Source organism: Delphinapterus leucas, chromosome 4 (genome assembly GCF_059928025.1).
Source record: "Delphinapterus leucas isolate spDelLeu-1000000601 "Yukka" chromosome 4, BTC_Dleu_Yukka2, whole genome shotgun sequence".
Classification (NCBI taxonomy): domain Eukaryota; kingdom Metazoa; phylum Chordata; class Mammalia; order Artiodactyla; family Monodontidae; genus Delphinapterus; species Delphinapterus leucas.
Window position 1 is genome coordinate 13635156 of NC_143132.1, and position 17849 is coordinate 13653004.

A 17849-nucleotide genomic window follows, 5' to 3' on the forward strand; every position below is an offset into this window, starting at 1 on the left:
TGGCTTCTAGAATGTGGTAGGTGCTCAGTATGTATTTTCTGAATGAACGACTATGTAGATGATTGGAAGAATCAGCTCAGGGATGTGCCCAGCTACTCTATTTTTCTTCTTTCCTTTCTGGCCATTTTCATGTGTGTATCTTAAGTGTATACCACTTAACTAGTCTAGAGAAACCTCGTTGCTGAGCAAGGAGAATAAGGCTAAATAGAGTCACATATGTTGAACTTTGAGGATTTTTCTATTTTCCACGCTGGGTAACAGTCCTCAGACCAATGAGAGAGACTGGAAAAATGTTAAGGAAGGAGTTGAATTAACCTGGGTGGCCCCAAAAGGCTGAATGATATTTAGTGATTTCATCATGTGAATTTCTGTTTGCAGGGCACTCTGTACCAGATTAATGTTCTCAGGTTGGATTTGCTCCCAGAAATAAACCCATTAGTTTAGCTGCTAAGCAGAGAGTGGGGTTCCTATTTCATTTTGCCCATCTCCCTCTCCCTATCCCATGTCACAGCCCCTACCCGAACCTCCCAATCAGGGTTTTCAGAATGCTGTGGAATTAAGCTAAAAACCTTTTCCTTCTTGACGTCGATTTCTTAGGAAGAGTTGATTGGACTTACATCTTGAGCTTTTCCATTTTTGATTGATTTTGAAGTATAGGTGGAGTCAGAATGAAACAAAACCATTGGGAGAGAGGGAGGTTATCCAATGCACCTCTGAGTTTTGCTTGGTTTTTTGAAATGTGTAATTTCAAACAGAAAGTTACTCATTTGGCAGACACCTTGGTTTGTACTTTTCAGAGTTTTTAGTTTATGGATAGGCATAGAGCTTTAAATATACACCTGTAGAGTTTAAGTAGAAGAAGACAATGGTTGCCAGCTCAATGAACAAGTGTAATTCTCTAATGATCTTATTTATGTTCTTATTTCATATCTCCGCAGGAGTAATCTCAGTACATGATGTTAGTTCTCACCTGCTACCACGTAAAAGTCCAAGTACCTGCCAGGTGCATATAGGTGTGCTGTTATCTGCCAAGCTGGCTGCTGTCCCTGTGTGCTGAACTCTTCCTGTTAACTGCCTATACCCATTGGATGACTCAATGATCCCCTCCTTTTTTTTTTTTTTTCTTTGCTACAGACCATAAAACCATGGGAAACGCAGAAAGTCAAAATGTAGTGCATGAGTTTTATGGAGAAAAGCATGCAAGCCTGGGGCGCAAACACACGTCGCGCTCCCTGCGCCTCTCGCACAAGGTGCGGCGAACCAGGCACGCCTCCTCGGGGAAGGTGATCCACAGGACCTCCGAAGTGACCACCCGATCCAGCAGCACTCCCAGTATCCCCCAGTCCCTGGCTGAAAATGGCTTGGAGCCCTTCTCCCAAGAAGGCACCCTGGAGGACTTCGGGAGCCCCATTTGGGTGGACCGAGTGGATATGGGCTTGAGACCCGTGTCTTACACGGATTCTTCTGTCAGTCCCAGTGTAGGCAGCAGCATTGTCCTCGCAGCAGCCTCTGTGCAGAGCATGCCAGACTCGGAGGAGAGCAGGCTTTACGGGGATGACGCTACGTACTTGGCGGAGGGAGGCAGGAGGCAGCATCCCTATACATCCGATGGGCCCACTTTCACGGAGACGGCGAGCTTTAAGAAGAAACGCTCCAAATCTGCAGACATCTGGCGGGAAGACAGCCTGGAATTCTCACTCTCTGATCTGAGCCAAGAACATTTAACAAGCAACGAAGAGATCTTGGGTTCTGCTGAAGAGAAAGATTGCGAGGAGACTCGGGGGATGGAAGCCCCGGCGAGTCCGCGGCAGCTCAGTACCTGTCAACGTGCCAATTCACTGGGGGATTTGTATGCTCCCCAGAAAACCTCCGGGGTGACAGCAGACGGGGGGCGGAGGGGCAAATTTGCAGGCTACTGTCGGAATTTGGTGTCTGATATTCCTGATCTTGGGAACCATAAGATGCCACCGGCTGCTGCCGAAGAGGCTCTTCCGTACAGTAATTATAACACACTTCCCTGTAGGAAATCTCACTGTCTTTCTGAAGGTGCCACCAACCCACAAATGAGCCATAACAACAGCATGCAAGGCAGAAGAGCAAAAACAACTCAGGTAAAGTGACTGGAATCTGTTTCAATATTTTGGAAATGATGCATGACTTTAAGTGCATGAGTTTGCTCTTACACGATTCCCATCTTTTAGCCGGGTTTTACCATGTTTGCCTGGTGGGTGCTGCAGCCGATGCCGTTTCTCTGGAGATGCAGCGCTCTTGTGCTTCGCCCTCTTGCAGTTCTGTGGTGAAGGGGTGGGGATTAAGGAGTAAGCGTAGATGTGTGTCGGGGATGTGATGAGAGTGGGAATAAAGCTGATAAGTTCACATCGGGAAGCTGCCTCTCCAACTCAGCTCTTCAACGGCATCTCGCTCCTTCCGAGCTTCCTTCCTAACGTGGTTCTATCCGTGGACAGATGGGGTTGGTGGGGTGTGGACTCTGCGAACTTATTTCTTCAGCGCCACAGGTGGGAAGAGGTTAGTCGGCCGCTCGTTGGAGGAGGTGTTTTTGATTCAGGGCGGGCTCTGGTCATTTGTCAGCTTCTCTCAGAGGTTGGCAGGCTGACTGCCTTACCAGGAGCCATTTCAATTTCCTGTTCCTTGCAAGGCTGGCCAGCCCTCTCTCTGGAGGGAGGTGTTGCGGAAGGAATAACATGGGTGGGTTCCAGTTCTATGCTGCAGCCAACTAGTTTTTGACCTTGGACAAACCCTGACTTCTAGTTGCTCTTCCGAACAGTGGGCTAAAGATGCTCGACTCACCTGCTTCGTGGTCCAGGGCATGAAAGAGTGGGTGTGAAAACATTTTTCAAAGATTTAAAACATATCTTACTTATGAAAGGAAGACCCGTTACCTTCATTAGTAATGGTAATTAACGTGGAGATAATAACGTGTCAAGTAGTCCTGCATGCCTCCGTCCTCTTCTGGTTTCTGGTCCTGCAGTTCCCTGTAGTGGAGTTCTGGGAGTCCTGGCTTGTGTTGAGGATGGGTTGGTAGTTTGCAAGGTGGTGCTTCAGATCCGGAATCCAGATTGGGCCCATTTGCCTTGAAAGGTGTATTGGCCACCAGGGTGTCCAGCGAATACCACTGAGGTCAGCTGGAAAGCGGCAGGTGTGCTCTGACCTGGCCAGCAGTGCATGGTGTTCACCTTCTGGTCTTGCTTCAGTGCAAGTCAAAGTTATTCAAGGGTTATTTTGAGGCTCAATTCTCTTGGGAAGGGTGTCTAAATATAATGGGCAGATGGGATGGTGGGGAACCCGGGGAGGAGGGCAAAGGAAATTGGCACTAGATTGTCTGTGTTCCTGCCCAAGAGCAAGTTTTTTTGTTTTGTTTTGTTTTTAAGTATTCAAAATCTCAGGTCTCTAATTTTATTTTGGAATTTTAAATCCCCATATACAAGTCGTCTGGGGATACAGTTTTTTCTTTTTCTTTTTTGTACCACTCTAGAGTTCTATATTAGAATAATTGAAATTTACTATATATTCCTCTGGGTTGATATAGGTTAAAGGAGTCTGTGTTTGACCTTTTCCTCTTCTTTTTTAAAAGATATTTTAAACTGTGGTAAAAGTACACATGGCATTTACCATCTTGGCATTTTTAAGTGTATGGTTGAGGGGTATTAAGTACATTCACACTGTTGTGTACCCTTCATCTTCAAAACTCTTTTCATCTTGTAGAACTGAAATTCTGTCCCCATTAAACAATAGTTCTCTGTTTCCCCCTTTCCCCAGCCCCTGGCAACCACCGTTCTACTTTCTGTCTCAGTGAATTTGGCTCTAGAGACCTTGTAAGAGTGGAATCGTGTAGTATTTGTCTTTTTGTGACAGGCTTATTTCATTTAGGTTGATATCCTCAAGGTTCACACGTTGTACTATGTGTCACAAGCGCCTTCCTTTTCAAGGCTGAATAATATTCCACTGTATGTATATAACACTCCCCCCACAGCCCCCATTCATCCACTGAAGGACAAGTTTTGCTGATGGTGTCCAAGCCAGGTATCCTGGCTCCACGTCTTCTTACCTGAGTAACTTAGGGCACAATTTTTTTTTAATTAATTAACTTATGTATGGCTGTGTTGGGTCTTCGTTTCTGTGCGAGGGCTTTCTCTAGTTGTGGCAAGCGGGGGCCACTCTTCATCGCGGTGTGCGGGCCTCTCACTATCGAGGCCTCTGTTGTTGCGGAGCACAGGCTCCAGACGCGCAGGCTCAGTAGTTGTGGTGCACGGGCCCAGTTGCTCCGCGGCATGTGGGATCTTCCCAGACCAGGGCTCAAACCCGTGTCCCCTGCATTGGCAGGCAGATTCTCAACCACTGCGCCACCAGGGAAGCCCTGGGCACAATTTTTAAGTCTCTGGAAGCCTTAATTTCTTCATCTGTCAAATGGGAATAATAATAAAGTTTCTGAGAAAATGGAATGTGAAGGCCAGCGCTTGGTACTTTAGAAGCTACCCATAAGGGACAATCTGTAAGTTGATGTAATTTTCATTATTATTAGTGTTGTATGAGTTGAGGACTCAAGGTAGTTTTGTGTTTATATCAAACTTTGTGTTAGAAACAAGATTATTAAAAAGGCTGATTCTGAGGTTTGAGAAGGTGAGTGTGAATGTTGCCTCTAGGTGCACTCCTTGAATTTTTATCCATTTCTCGTGTGAAGCAAGATTATGATGATAGAAACGACTGAATTACCCCGCTGTGGTCCCTCTGCCTACACTGGCCGGGCTCTTCCTACACTGGCAACTTGACAGGTTGGGACGCAGGTGAGATAGGTGCCCTATTAAAGGGTCACCTGAAAGGCACTGCAGGCTCTGTCCTGAAGACATTGCCAGATTGGCATTGCAGACCTGATTGGAAGAAATGGTCTCCTGGCCCTAAGCAGTTAAAAGGAACCTCACCTGTGACTGTCACTTTTACCTGGAACAATGCTAAGTTAGCGCACATTCTGTGTAAGATTTGACGGGGTGCTGGGTGGTATTCTGGCTCCCTATCTCCAGGTCTCCAACACTGGGGGACAGTTGGACCTCTGCTTCCCCCCACTCCCCACTGATGGGGCTGTGGCCACCCCCAGAAGAGGGGCAGAGCCGGTATCGCTGAAAGTTCTCATGTGTAATTGTTGTACGACATTTCCATTCTTCGGCTTGTCGCCTTCTAAAATTGTTAATATGTGAAAGTGAGACCGTCTCAGTGTGGTGTCTCATAAAGCACTGTGGTCGCTTAATGTAACGCAAAGTGCAACAGGACTAGGAATCCTAAGAAGTACATTTGTATCCCGGCTCACTCCTTACTAAACGGTGACCTTGGGCAAGTCACTCCATCACTGGCTCCTTCTCTGACCAGGGTGAGTGACACCAGCCTCTGACAGGGCCATTAGGAGAACCAAGTGGGATTCCATGCATGGAAGCCTTTTGCAGAGTATAAAGTGAACGGAAGTCTTATTTTTGTATCGACTTTACGTGTTGAGTGAAGATCTTTAATGACTTGAAACAAACCCCAGACTTATTCACAACACTGTCCATCCACCCACACTTCCTAGTCTAAGTTTGGTGTGTTCATCTAGCGTAATTTCTTGAGAACCCACTATGTTCCAAACAGTGTATTTTAAGAGGCAGTGGGTGTGGAGGCTTCCTTGAAAAGAATTATTTTTTTCTTTTTTTTTTGTTGGTAAAAGTTTCTGACCCAGGGGCCCTCTCCAGCAAGTTTGGATCGTAGATATTAAGGCCACCTCATCTGCCCCGGTGATGTGGTTGAATCTGTAATAGTCCTGTCAGCAGTTTAATTCCCCAGAAAAGAGCTCCTGGCAGGCATTTCGCCAAGATCATGGCCTCTGAGCCTGAGAGACAATATGTTTCATCTGAACTAACATGAACAACATCTTTTTATTTGAAAATGATCAAAAAATGTGTCTGCCACACACTAAGTGCTGAGAAATTATATTTGTCCAATTCAGTATACTTGAGTATGTGTCGTGTACCTCCTGCATAAAAGTTTTATCTTGTCAGTCAGTCTGCTACTCATTTGTTGGGAGGATTTACCCAGACTACTGAAAGCAGAGTTTATTTGTACTGACTTCTGTAAAATCCCAAGTAGCTTGCCCCTTGATTCAATGAATGCCTCATTGGTATTTTGGCCTGAACTTTACTCTCAGTGTTCCCATGGTTAATGGACAGAGGAAGGGGCAGCCTGGTGTCAGGCAAAGAAGAGGTTCTGGAGTCCAGCAGGTCTGAGCTTGTGAGTTTGAACCCTGTTACCTATGTAACCTAGAAGGATCTCAGTGCCTCTTGAATGAGGGTTCCACACGGGAATGAATGTAAAACTCCTGGCACAATATCTTGCATGTATTAGATGCTCCGTAAATAATGGTTATGAGTTATGATGGTAAAGTTTTGTTTAATTGTGTAGAGTTCAGCTCTCCTGTGTTTCTAAGACTATCAGCGGGTGAGGGGGAGCAAGGAAACTGCCATTCGATAGAGTGTCCTTGAGCCAGGTTCTGCGCTTGAAAGGGAAGCTTTGGCTTGGAGCTGTCCTGCATAACGCCTGAGGAGGGCTTCATTCATCCACTTGGGAGATGAAAGAATGTGAACAGCTGTGCTGAGGATGTCTCAGGGGGCCGCCACCTTGGGAGGGAGCAGGGGGCCCCCCCCAGAGCTCCTCGCGGGGACGTGGCGCTGGTGCTAAGGTTTGTGTGCTGGTCCAGCTTCTGACACCCTCTTCCCGCCGTGGTATATGGAGTGGGATTGACAGAAGACAGAGCTCCTGGCCCCTGAGCACCTCTGCGGGGGTTCATTTCAGCCTGATTGCGAGTTGCCAACTCTCCCATCACTTTTCAGGGGAGGAAGTCAACCTAAGGAGATTAGGTGACAGGGTCTCACGACTGGATTGAAGTCCAGGTCTTCTGACCCACAGACCAGGGTCCTTTCTTCAGAAGCGAACCCACACCACACTGCCTCCCCATGTTCAAACAGGTTTCAGCGCACGTGCCCTCAGATTTTAACATCAAAACCCCCCAGTTCTGGTACAGAAGCCAAACAGGGTGGTGGGCTGAAAAGAAAATAGTAACTGTCCACTACCGTGGCCCGAATCAGCAGTCCCTGAGAGAGATGACCAAAGGCGACTTTATTTTTTATTTGTATTTTTTTAAATTGAAGTATAGTTGATTTACAATGTTGTGTTAACTTCTACTTTACAGCAAACTGATTCAGTTATACATACATATACATTCTTTTTCATGTTCTTTTCCATTACGGTTTATCACAGGATATCGAATATAGTTCCCTGTGCTATACAGTAGGACCTTGTTATTTATTCATTCTATGTATAATAATTTGCATCTGCTAATCCCAACCTCCCACTCCATCTCCCCGCCACCTTCCCCTCGGCAACAAGTCTGTTCTCTACGTCTGAGTCTATTTCTGTTTCGTAGGTAAGTTCATTTGTGTCATATTTTAGATTCCACATGTAAGTGATATCGTATGGTATTGTCTTTGACTTACTTCACTTAGTATGATAATCTCTAGTTCCATCTATGTTGCTGCAAATGGCATTATTATTTTTTATGGCTGAGCAGTATTCCACTGTATATACGCACCACATCTTCTTTATCCATTCATCTGTCGATGGACATTTAGGTTGTTTCCATGTCTTGGCTATTGTGAATAGTGCTGCTGTGAACATAGGGGTGCATGTATCTTTTTGAATTAGAGTTTTGTCTGCATATATATGCCCAGGAGGGGGATTGCTGGATCATATGGTAGCTCTATTTTTAGTTTTTTGAGGAACTTTCATACTGTTTTCCACAGTGGCTGCACCAACTTACATTCCCACCAACTGTGTATTAGCGTTCCCTTTTCGCCACACCCTCTCCGGCATTCGTTACTTGTAGACATTTTAATGATGGCCATTCTGACTGGTGTGAGGTGATATACCTCATCACAGTTTTGATTTGCATTTCTCTAATAATTAGCGATGTTGAGCATCTTTTCATGTGCCTGTTGGCCATCTGTATGTCTTTTTTGGAGAAATGCCAAAGATGACTTCAGAAGGCTCTATCCCTGATGACTTTCTTGCTTGGATAAACAAGTTAATAGGATTGGTGATTTCAGCAAGATAAAGGGTGCAGCACGATCAGAAGAAGATCTTGAGTTCCTATAAAAGTTGTGTTGATTTTTAAAATTTTGTTTTGTTTTACACTTAGTTTAAATGGTTCAGGGATAATAAATATGTTCCCTGAGCTGAGAAGTGACATCAGCATCCAGAGATTCCTAACCTTTGGTCACAGATTCCTTTGCGAATCAGATGAAAAATTTGGATCTTTTGGGATCAACACAAGAGACCACCCTTTTGCATATCATTTCAGGGGATCCACGGGTCCTCCAAGGTCCATCGAGAAGCTTCTGGTTGAGAACCTCAGGTTAATTCTTTTAATTAATTTTTATTGGAGTATAGTTGCTTTACAATGTTGTGTTAGCTTCTACTGCACAGCAAAATGAACCAACCATACACATACATAACATCCCCTCCCTTTTGGATTTCCCATCCGTTTAGGACAAAACAGTGCGTTAAGTGCATTAACTCCACTTAATGCACTGTGGTGTCCTAAACCGGAGGGAAATCCAAAGGGGAGGGGATGTTATGTGTGCTCCCCTCAGTTGTCTATTTTATACATAGTATCAATAGTGTATATGTATCAATCCCAATCTCCCAGTTCCTCCCACCCCACTCCCTTCCCCCTTGGTACCCATACATTTGAAGACCCTTAGGTTAATTCTTCGTGAAACAAAATATTTTCATATAAAATCCATTTAAAAAAACCTCTCTTCTTTCGCGGCTCCTGTTTGATGCTTCTTTTTTGCCTTCCTTTTGATTTTTCTTTTTCTGCCACGTAAGTTAAGCAATGAGGTATTTATTTTGGAAAACAGCCCATCCATTTAAACAAGAATATCCCTCTTCTTTGCCAAGATCTTCTTTTGAGGAGTGGGAGGGTGAGAAGGTAGCTGAGACATGGCTTGTATCAGCAGTTCTCGGACTCCTTTATACTCTTAAAAAGTGTTACAGACTCCAAAGGGCTTCTGTCCATGTGGGTTGTATCTATAAATATTTATCACATTAGAAATTGAAACAGAAATGTAAAAAAAACCTTGTTAGTTCATCTTAAAATAGCAGCAATGAACCATTACACGTTCACATAAATAACTTTATTTTTTAAATTTTATTTTCTGAAATTAAAAAAAAGAGCCAGAAGAAGGGCATTGTTTGGTATTTTTGCAAATCTGTACAATTTCTGGCTTATCAGAAGACACTAGAGTCTCATGTCTGCTTCTGCATCCACTCCCTTGCGACATGCTGTTTTGGTTGGACTGTATGAGGAAGGCCTGGCTTCGAACAGATAGCAGGACCTTAGGGACCTTAGGACCTTAGCAGGACCTTAGGGACCCCCTGAAGTTATTTAAGGACCCCTGCTCCTCACTTGGAGAGCTGTTTATTTATGCTAATATAGGTTGGGGAGGCCCAAGCCTTTGAAAATCACATTTAGTCCGCAAGGAGAGGAGCCTCTGTGTCCCTCAGTGTAAGTCGTGTCCCACAGTAACGTGCCCTTGCTGGTTTCCCAGCATAACTGAGGAGGCTAAAGGGCTGGGACTGGGAGCTTGGAGGCCTCCCAGCCAGCCTGCTGTGCAGCCCTGGGAGCGTCTCCACGGATCCGTAGGGCAGAACTTAGGAAACGCCCACCAGCTTTTCTCTCTGTGTTGGGGCCCAGTGTGCTTTGAACTTCCTGTTGACAGAATATCTAGTTTGGGCCATAAAACAGCCCAATATGTCTTTCTCACTTTCTCTCCTTTTAAAAAGATGAAAGAAAAAACATGTAAGTGAGCTCTGGTTGTCTCCATAAAAGACGTAATAAACGCGGATGGCTGGAAGATGTGGAAGTCAAGCTTTCCAGTTGGGGCTCAGTTGTGACTTCAACTGGAGTTGAGCGTGAGTTGAGCCTGGAAATGACTAGACCATTAAATCAAACTAAAATGTGTTCCATGAGAAATGCTTTTCTTGGTTGGAGAAGAGGGTGGAAGATGAACAGCAGTTAAATTGTTCAACAGTGTTTGTGGGGTTTTTTTGGAAGTGCCTACGCCATGCCAGACACTATTCTTGGTGCTTGGGATGCATCAAGAAGAGATCCCTGAGCTCAGGAAGTTAGTTGGGGTGAAGTGGAGGTGTGTCTGCAGCAAACAGTCGGCATAACAAGTAAATGGCATGCTATGGGGAAAAGAGAGCAAGGTGACGAAGACCAGGCAGTGGGGAATGCGTGGCAATTCCGGATCAGGTGGTTGGGTCGGGCCCCGCCCCTCGGGATGGGCAGACTTGGCTATGGATTTGGAAGGGAGATGGGAATTGGCCATTGATTTGGAAGGTGGGAGTGTGCCCTGCACCTTTGAGGAAGAACAAATAGGCCAACGTGGCTGGAGCAGAGTTGGGCGGGGGGGGGGAAGGGGGCAGGGGGAAGGGGATGCTGCAGAGAAGCTGCACGGGGATTGGAGGAGGGAAAGAGAAGGCTTCCAGCTGTGGGAAGAGGGACTTTGAGCTGAACCTTGAAGGATCAGTATTCCTGGAATTCCTGGATGCAAGAAAGGTTGGGAGCATACACCGGCATGAGTTCTTCAGTTTCACTGGTGGCTGGGTGCATCCAAAGGTCCAGTGCTAAGGCTGGACATTGGTGGAGGGCCTGGATGGACAGCCTTGGGAGCCCTCACCTTGCTCCGGGGAGACGTACCCAGCCATGGCACGCAGGATGGATTGATGGATTGATGGGTAGTTAGAACAGAGAGTCTGTGGCTGAACCAGGGAGGTGGCACTAGGAAAAGAAGAAAAGGGACTAGGGATGTGATATATCCTGAGGTCCTGAGGAGGGGAAGGGCGACGACAGGGTTTGAGACATGCACATAGAAAAACAGATGAAAGGAGAGAAGATGATTCACTGACTTAGACATAGAGCTGTCTCCAATCTGGAGTTACCTGAGGCAACGTTTCAAGCATTTGCCAACTTACTTCTGAGACTCTTCTGGGCAGCAGTAAGAACCTCAGCAGTTGTAGTTGAGAGAAATTTTGAGTCACTCCGTTGTGAATCATTAGAGAGGATGGGACTGAGGGCTGGAAACTTTAAAGGGCATGGAGATTTTGCCTTAGGAAGGAAAGAGGAAGGAAATAGAAACAGGGTTTTAGAAATGTCTCAAAGGGAGCTGGGACACATGTAAAGAGGCTAAGAGGGGGAGGTCAAGAGGTACAGTTTACAAACTTCGGAATCAAAAATTCAAAATGGGGGCTTCCCTGGTGGCGCAGTGGTTGAGAGTCCGCCTGCCGATGCGGGGGACGTGGGTTCGTGCCCTGGTCCGGGAGGATCCCACGTGCCGCGGAGTGGCTGGGCCCGTGAGCCATGGCCGCTGAGCCTGCGCGTCCGGAGCCTATGCTCCGTGGCGGGAGGGGCCGCAGCAGTGAGAGGCCCGCGTACCGCAAAAAAAAAAAAAAAAAAATCAAAATGGCACTGGCTACTTGTGTAGAGAGAGGAAAGAAAAAACCCTTACAGTGATGGCAAATGGATGCTGCAATATTTCTGTAACTCAAGAGTGGTAATTGTTAGTAGCAGAGCCTAGCAGTTACTTACAGCATAGGAAACATCATTTTCTTAGTTTATTGTGCAGTTTTGCGAATGTGAAAATAATTCAAGGGGATTACATTGGCTCGCACCTGCCTTGGTGGGCCTGTGTATTTTTCCCATGAGACCTTGTTTTTCCCAAGTTCCTCAGCAACACCCATTCTTTCATGTTAGTGCAGGAAGCTAGTAAGTGAGGTCAGGCAGCGTCTTCTCTCCTTGGGCTGAGATGTAAGGAAGGCTGAGGATGGACGTGACAGTAATTAGAGTTAACACTCTTGTGCAGGTACTGTGTGCTGGGCACCATTCTAGAAACTTGTGTTACCTCAATCTCACATCTTACAAAGTGTCTTACAAAGTGAATATTGTTGCTATTCCCATTATACAGGTGAGGAGACTGAGGCATGGATTGGTTCAAAACAACTTGCCCAGACATGACATTTGCTGTATTGAGATTACCACGGGAGGGTATACTAAGGGTATAGTATAGTGTAGTACTGAGCGTACCAAGGAGAGAATGTTGGAAACCAAAGACAGTGCTTATGTGTGTGCATGTGTGGCGGAGGGGAGTCCTTAGATTTGGGGGATAAGATGAAGATGATAAGCCAGAGGGGGATTATTTTAGAATTTAATGAGGCAGAAATTGTTCTAATTCAAGGCTTCTGAAGGTCAAAATCTCCTCCCCCAGGGACGTCCCTGGTGGCCCAGTGGTTAAGAATCCATACGTCCACTGCAGGGGGCGCGGGTTCTCTCCCTGGTTGGGGAATTAAGATCCCGCGTGCCTCGTGGCATGGCCAAAAAAAAAAAAAAATCTCCCCCCATTGAAATTCTGTGAACTCTTTTCTTCTGTATTTACCTTCTTTCTACAGGTGTATCGAAGCAAAGCTGGATTCAACGGGGAAATTAAACAAAGTGACCAACATACCAGTTTCTAACTGCATTCGACTTGTAACTACAAGTTGCCAATTGACCCTCCTGGTCCCTGACTTGTCCCAGGGCCCTTGAACTTTGTGGCTAATTAGCTCTTCAAAATTGTGTCCACACATCTTTAGCACAGCAAACCTGTCCCTCAGAGTCTTTCTGAATTCCCCGGTGGAAACAACTTGAACCTTTGCCACAATGTGTCTTTAGCCTATGTTCATGCTGGGTGACCCTCCTCCAGTTTTCAAGGCAGTGAAAACAGGCTTTGAATTTACCTCTTGGTGCCTCCACTTTAGCACCAGAGCTCATTTCAGCATTTGCTGCCTGGCTAAAATGACAAAGAAAACTCTTGCCTGGCAGCTGTCGAATGTTTGGGGCAACAGCTGGCCACTTGTGCATCCAATGGGAAAGTGCATGCATTCATGCTGGGAGACTGCCAGTGGAATGGAAATCGGTGAGTGCTCGAAGAATCTGGCTTGGGAGGACTTGTCCAGGAAGAGCAGGATTTAAGAGCCTCTGTATTCCATGAATGTTGTTTATAATTGGAAGCCTCTTCTGTGGAGTGGTTCTAACATGGGGAGTTTATTTTGAGCTATTTTTAGGAAATCTTTGGCTGGATCATGCACCATGTTGGGAGTTATTTCTCTGTCTAGCTAGGGTCTTAACCATTTCCCTTGATCTCCTCTGACTTTTGCTTTAAATTTCAGTATTCGGTTAAATATTCTAGGACTGATCGTATGCTAAGACATCTAACTAGAGAAGAAGGAACATGCCTTGCATTTGCAATAAAGACTGCTGGGCTTCCGTGGGAATTTTCCCTGGGGTTGATCATCTGGATTTCTTGCCTTTGGAAGAGTGGGGTGGTTGACAGGGGCTTTTTTTTTTTTTTGCGGTACGCGGGCCTCTCACTGTTGTGGCCTCTCCCATTGTGGAGCACAGGCTCCGGACGCGCAGGCTCAGCACCCATGGCTCACAGGCCCAGCCGCTCCGCGGCATGTGGGATCCTCCTGGACCGGGGCACGAACCCGTGTCCCCTGCATCGGCAGGCAGACTCTCAACCACTTCGCCACCAGGGAAGCCCTACAGGGGCTCTTAAGTGTGGGGAGAGTCAGGTTTCTCATGTGTGAAGTGTCCTTGAGATGGAGGTCGGTAGGAGGAGGAACCCTTCGGAAAGATGCACCAGGAATGTTTGCATCACAATGATGCTGTCTTTCTTCTGAGCTATTGGAAGCTGTATCACAGTGGTATGCATCCTGCCATTTGAGAAGGATGGGCATTTAGGATGCAGCCTTGGAGCGCTCTTTCAGTGTGTGAACCTAGTGCCTCTACATCAGTGTATCTGTCTTTGGTTTGTTCTCAAGATTCTGAGACCTGTAAACTTGTAATTCTCGTGTGGCACTTAGGCATCTGGAGCCCTGCTGTAGATGACTGTCTCCCACAGTCAAGGTGTAGGGGGATGTGGAGTCCCGTTGACCATTCAGGTGTGGAGCAATGCCTCTGACTGGGTGGACATCATTTCCCACGATGCTGGAGCAAGGGTTTCTGGGTATTTGGCACATCCCAAGCTTCATGACCAAATAGAGGCTGGAGCTGGGCAGCCACCATCTGTTTCTGGACAGGCTGGGTCACATATCAGTGGGAGGATGTGCCACTTAGCCTGCTTAACCACTGTGGAAACAAGGTGGAGCTGGCTTGGATCACAGATCCGGGAGCATTCTCCAGTGGCTACGCTCCCAAAGTGTGCCAGCTCTGCTGGGGCCAGCAGGCCTCTTAACCTGGAGTAATCACTTCTTTGCTCGATTTAATGGTCGTCCCAGAGTTGAATACACACAGCCTGGGCCATTGCAGGGTTGCAGTGTCAGTTGGCATGAGCACGTGTTCAAGTCTGACAAAGAGGTGAGTGTCTATTGAGGCCTCAACTCTTAGTTGCAGTAGAGACATCAAGGCATTCTGTAGGAGTTCATGGTTTGTGGGCATGTAGTAGACTGTTAAGAGACATGCCTGTCCAGTGTCTGCCTCTGTTTCCCTCATCTTCTTTTTCATCTTCTCCTTCTCCTTCCATCCGCTTTTGAGTCTGAGCTCTTTGCTGGGAAACTCAAGGCATATAGATGTACAGTCACTCAGTTGTGCTGGGAAAACCTAGAAGGGGCACTGTTGAAAAACAGAAGGGAAGGCATGGAGTTGACTATTGAGACAGGATCCAGTCAGGTGCTCCCTGCGGCTGAGCCATGGGGCCATCTTGTCCAGTGGAAAAGGTCGTTGGAGGCATGGGCTCCAATCTCCAATCTGCCACCTGCCAGACTTGTGACTTTCTGAGCCTCAGCATCTCCATGCATTCACCAAGGGGATGGTTTGGCAAGGTTCCTTCCTGTTCCAGAGCTCTGGGAATTACAAGATGCCTGGAATTAATTTCTCCTTTTTGTTCTGAAGTCTTTCTCGTATGACCTAGAGAGGATACCTGTGTAGCTGATCTTACAGAGGAGCAGCTCATCTCTTTTCATTTTTGAGGCGAGTTTATAGCTGGTTTTGTCACTTCTTCCAGAGAAGGACTGAGGCATGTGAAAATGAATCCAGATGTTGGTGAGAATCACACAAACTCCGCATCTCCCACCACCCATGGTTATCTTGAATAATCACTGATGGCCAAATTTACTTATTAGATCAAAAGGGATATGTATGGTAAATGTCCTTGCCAGAGAGAAATGTGGGTTGGTAACAGCACTCTCCTGTTTGTATAGAGGACTTTGACCTACTAGATCTGGGTCCTTGATGACCATTGGTGGAGGGTAACAGGCAGGACAGCAGGTGGCCAAGTGACAGAACCAATAGTCACAGGGTCTGCGTCTGAGCCGCATCCATGGTTTCTTTGACACTCTTGAGTCCCTCTACATCCCAGGGACCTAAACTGCATCGCAAATGTCGTTGGTCCTTAGAAACTCGCTTAACCACTTCCTGCTACTATGTCCCTTCTTACCTCCTCCTTGTTTTTTCTTTTCTTTTTTCAAATTTTTTTTTACTGTTCTTTTAAAATTAATTAATTAATTTATTTATTTTTGGCTGTGTTGGGTCTTCGTTTCTGTGCGAGGGCTTTCTCTAGTTGCGGCAAGTGGAGGGCCACTCTTCATCGCTGTGCGCGGGCCTCTCACTGTTGCGGCCTCTCTTGTTGCGGAGCACAGGCTCCAGACGCGCAGGCTCAGTAGTTGTGGCTCACGGGCCCAGTTGCTCCGCGGCATGTGGGATCTTCCCAGACCAGGGCTCGAACCAGTGTCCCCTGCATTGGCAGGCAGATTCTCAACCACTGTGCCACCAAGGAAGCCCCTCTTTTTTTAAAAAAAATAAACTTTTTATTTTAGAACAGCTTTAGAATTACATAAACATTGCGAAGATAGTAGAAAGGGTTCCCATATACCACACACCCAGTTAACCTTGAGCTCTTGGCCGAGGTGGTATTTGCCAGGTTTTTCCACTGTCAAATTTCTACCCTTTGCACACTGTACTCCTTGTTGTGTGTTTTTGTGTTTTTTGAAGGTGTACAATGTGATGATTTAATATATGTATATGGTGTGAAATGATTACCAAAATCAAATTAATTAACATGTCCATCACTCACATAATTACTCCTTCCTCCCTCCCTCCCTTCCTTCCTTTATCTCTCTCTCTCTCTTTCTTCTGTGGTGAGAACACTTACGATCTACTTTCCTGGCAAATTTCAAGGATACAACATGGTATCATTAACTAGAGTCATCAGGCTATATATTAGATCCGCAGAACTTGTTATAATAACTAAAAGTTTGTAACCTTAACCAATGTCTCCCCATTTCTCCGGGCCCTCAGCCTCTGGCAACCACCATTCTACCCTCTGGTTCTGTGAGTTTTACATTTTTTACATTCCACATAGAAGTCAGTCATACAGTATTTGTCTTTCTATGTCTCCTTTGCTTGTTTTCATGTCTGGCTATGCCCATTTTAAGTTGCTCACTTAGGACCTCTTCATGATGCAAGTGAACTCTGAGGGCCCTAACTTAGAATTGACCAGGTGAGATGTGCGGAGACATGGGCACAGCACCTGTCTGGGCCTCCTGCAGGATGATATTAGTATGTGGCTTGTCTCATTCTGCCTACCCCGCCATTGCCTCTCATCAAAGATTTGAACGCAAAGCATTGATTTACATGGCAATCGGAATAGCCCGTTAGTTTTTACATTTTCAAACCATAATTAACTATTTATGAGACTAAAGGCTTAACAAGTGGTTAAGCCCCCAAACCACATATTACTTTGATATCTCTTCCTATGTCAGACTCACATTCCGATTCTCTCCCTTTGAGAAAAACCAGTCTAATTTCTTATCCATGAGACTGTGGAGCTGTGCTATCCAGTACTGCTGTCATTATCCTCCCTTGATGACTACCATTATTTAATCATTGTTTATGGAAATGCCTTTAGCACTTCAGAGCAATTAAGATTCTGATTTAAGAACAGATCTGCCTGTCCCGGAAATGTTCAACACGCAAGCAGGCGCAGTGCTTTGGAAGTTCCAAATGTTTTTAAACTGGGAATTGATACCCGCCACATCCTGGCAGTGCCCCAAGCTGTCCCTTGGCCCAGGGGCGGTGAGTAGCTTGCTTCGGGCTCCTAGCATCCCAGCTTTGAAAGGGCAAGGTAATTGGAGAGCCTGCATTGGAGCTGTGAGCCCCACAGACTTTTTTAGCTCAATGTGAGAAGTGAGAAGCTGCTTGTTTTCAAGAAGCAAAGCTGATTGGAGCCTGAGGACTCTTCCCTGCTCCTGGGCTGTGGGTCCTTGCTGGGTGAGTGGATGAGGTAGCACACTAGTTTTCTTTTTAGTCACCAGATTATAGAATAGACCCCTAACTAGGCCCTTTGTTAAAAAAAAAAAAAAAGTTATCAGTAAAGACTTCATTATCCCTTGGAACCCCCTCCCTCTGGAATAACTCATCAGTCAGAAGAATATCCTAGAACTCCAGGCAGGCTGACGAGGGTGAGGGTGCAGAGCTCACTCAGCAGGGCAGTGGGAGCATCTCAGTAGCTGATTTGCCAATTACCTAAAAGTCAGATAATTGATAAGTTTTCTGAAATCTTGCTTGCTTTTTGAAAAATGTTTCTTGAACATTCCAAATTGTTGGCATTCATACCGGGGCAGCTTCATGGTTTTCCTGAGCTGCTCTGCGGGCAGGTTGGGTTTGTGCGGGTCAGGGGGGTGAGGAGTAATTGGTCCAGGAGAGGCTGGGAGCA

General features: G+C 46.1%; 1 protein-coding gene and 1 pseudogene across 20 annotated transcripts in view; both read left to right on the top strand.

Moving 5' to 3' along the window:
* LOC115802338 (small ubiquitin-related modifier 2 pseudogene) overlaps positions 1–1128 on the top strand; it is a 296470-nt pseudogene extending 295342 nt beyond the window's left edge. The window contains exon 10 of the transcript XR_016392965.1: positions 939–1128. The product of XR_016392965.1 is annotated as a small ubiquitin-related modifier 2 pseudogene (transcript). The remainder of the gene's footprint in view (positions 1–938) is intronic.
* TIAM1 (TIAM Rac1 associated GEF 1) overlaps positions 1–17849 on the top strand; it is a 146363-nt gene that overhangs the window by 8377 nt on the left and 120137 nt on the right. For 15 of the 19 annotated variants that reach the window (XM_089910310.1, XM_089910325.1, XM_089910316.1 and 12 more), the window contains 2 exons: positions 939–1013; positions 1135–2111. In XM_089910310.1, the coding sequence (XP_089766436.1) occupies positions 939–1013; positions 1135–2111 (1052 nt within the window). Of the gene's footprint in view, positions 1–938; positions 1014–1134; positions 2112–12256; positions 13053–17849 lie in introns of those variants that run through there. The other 4 variants (XM_089910318.1, XM_089910315.1, XM_089910319.1 and 1 more) reach the window with 3 other exon arrangements.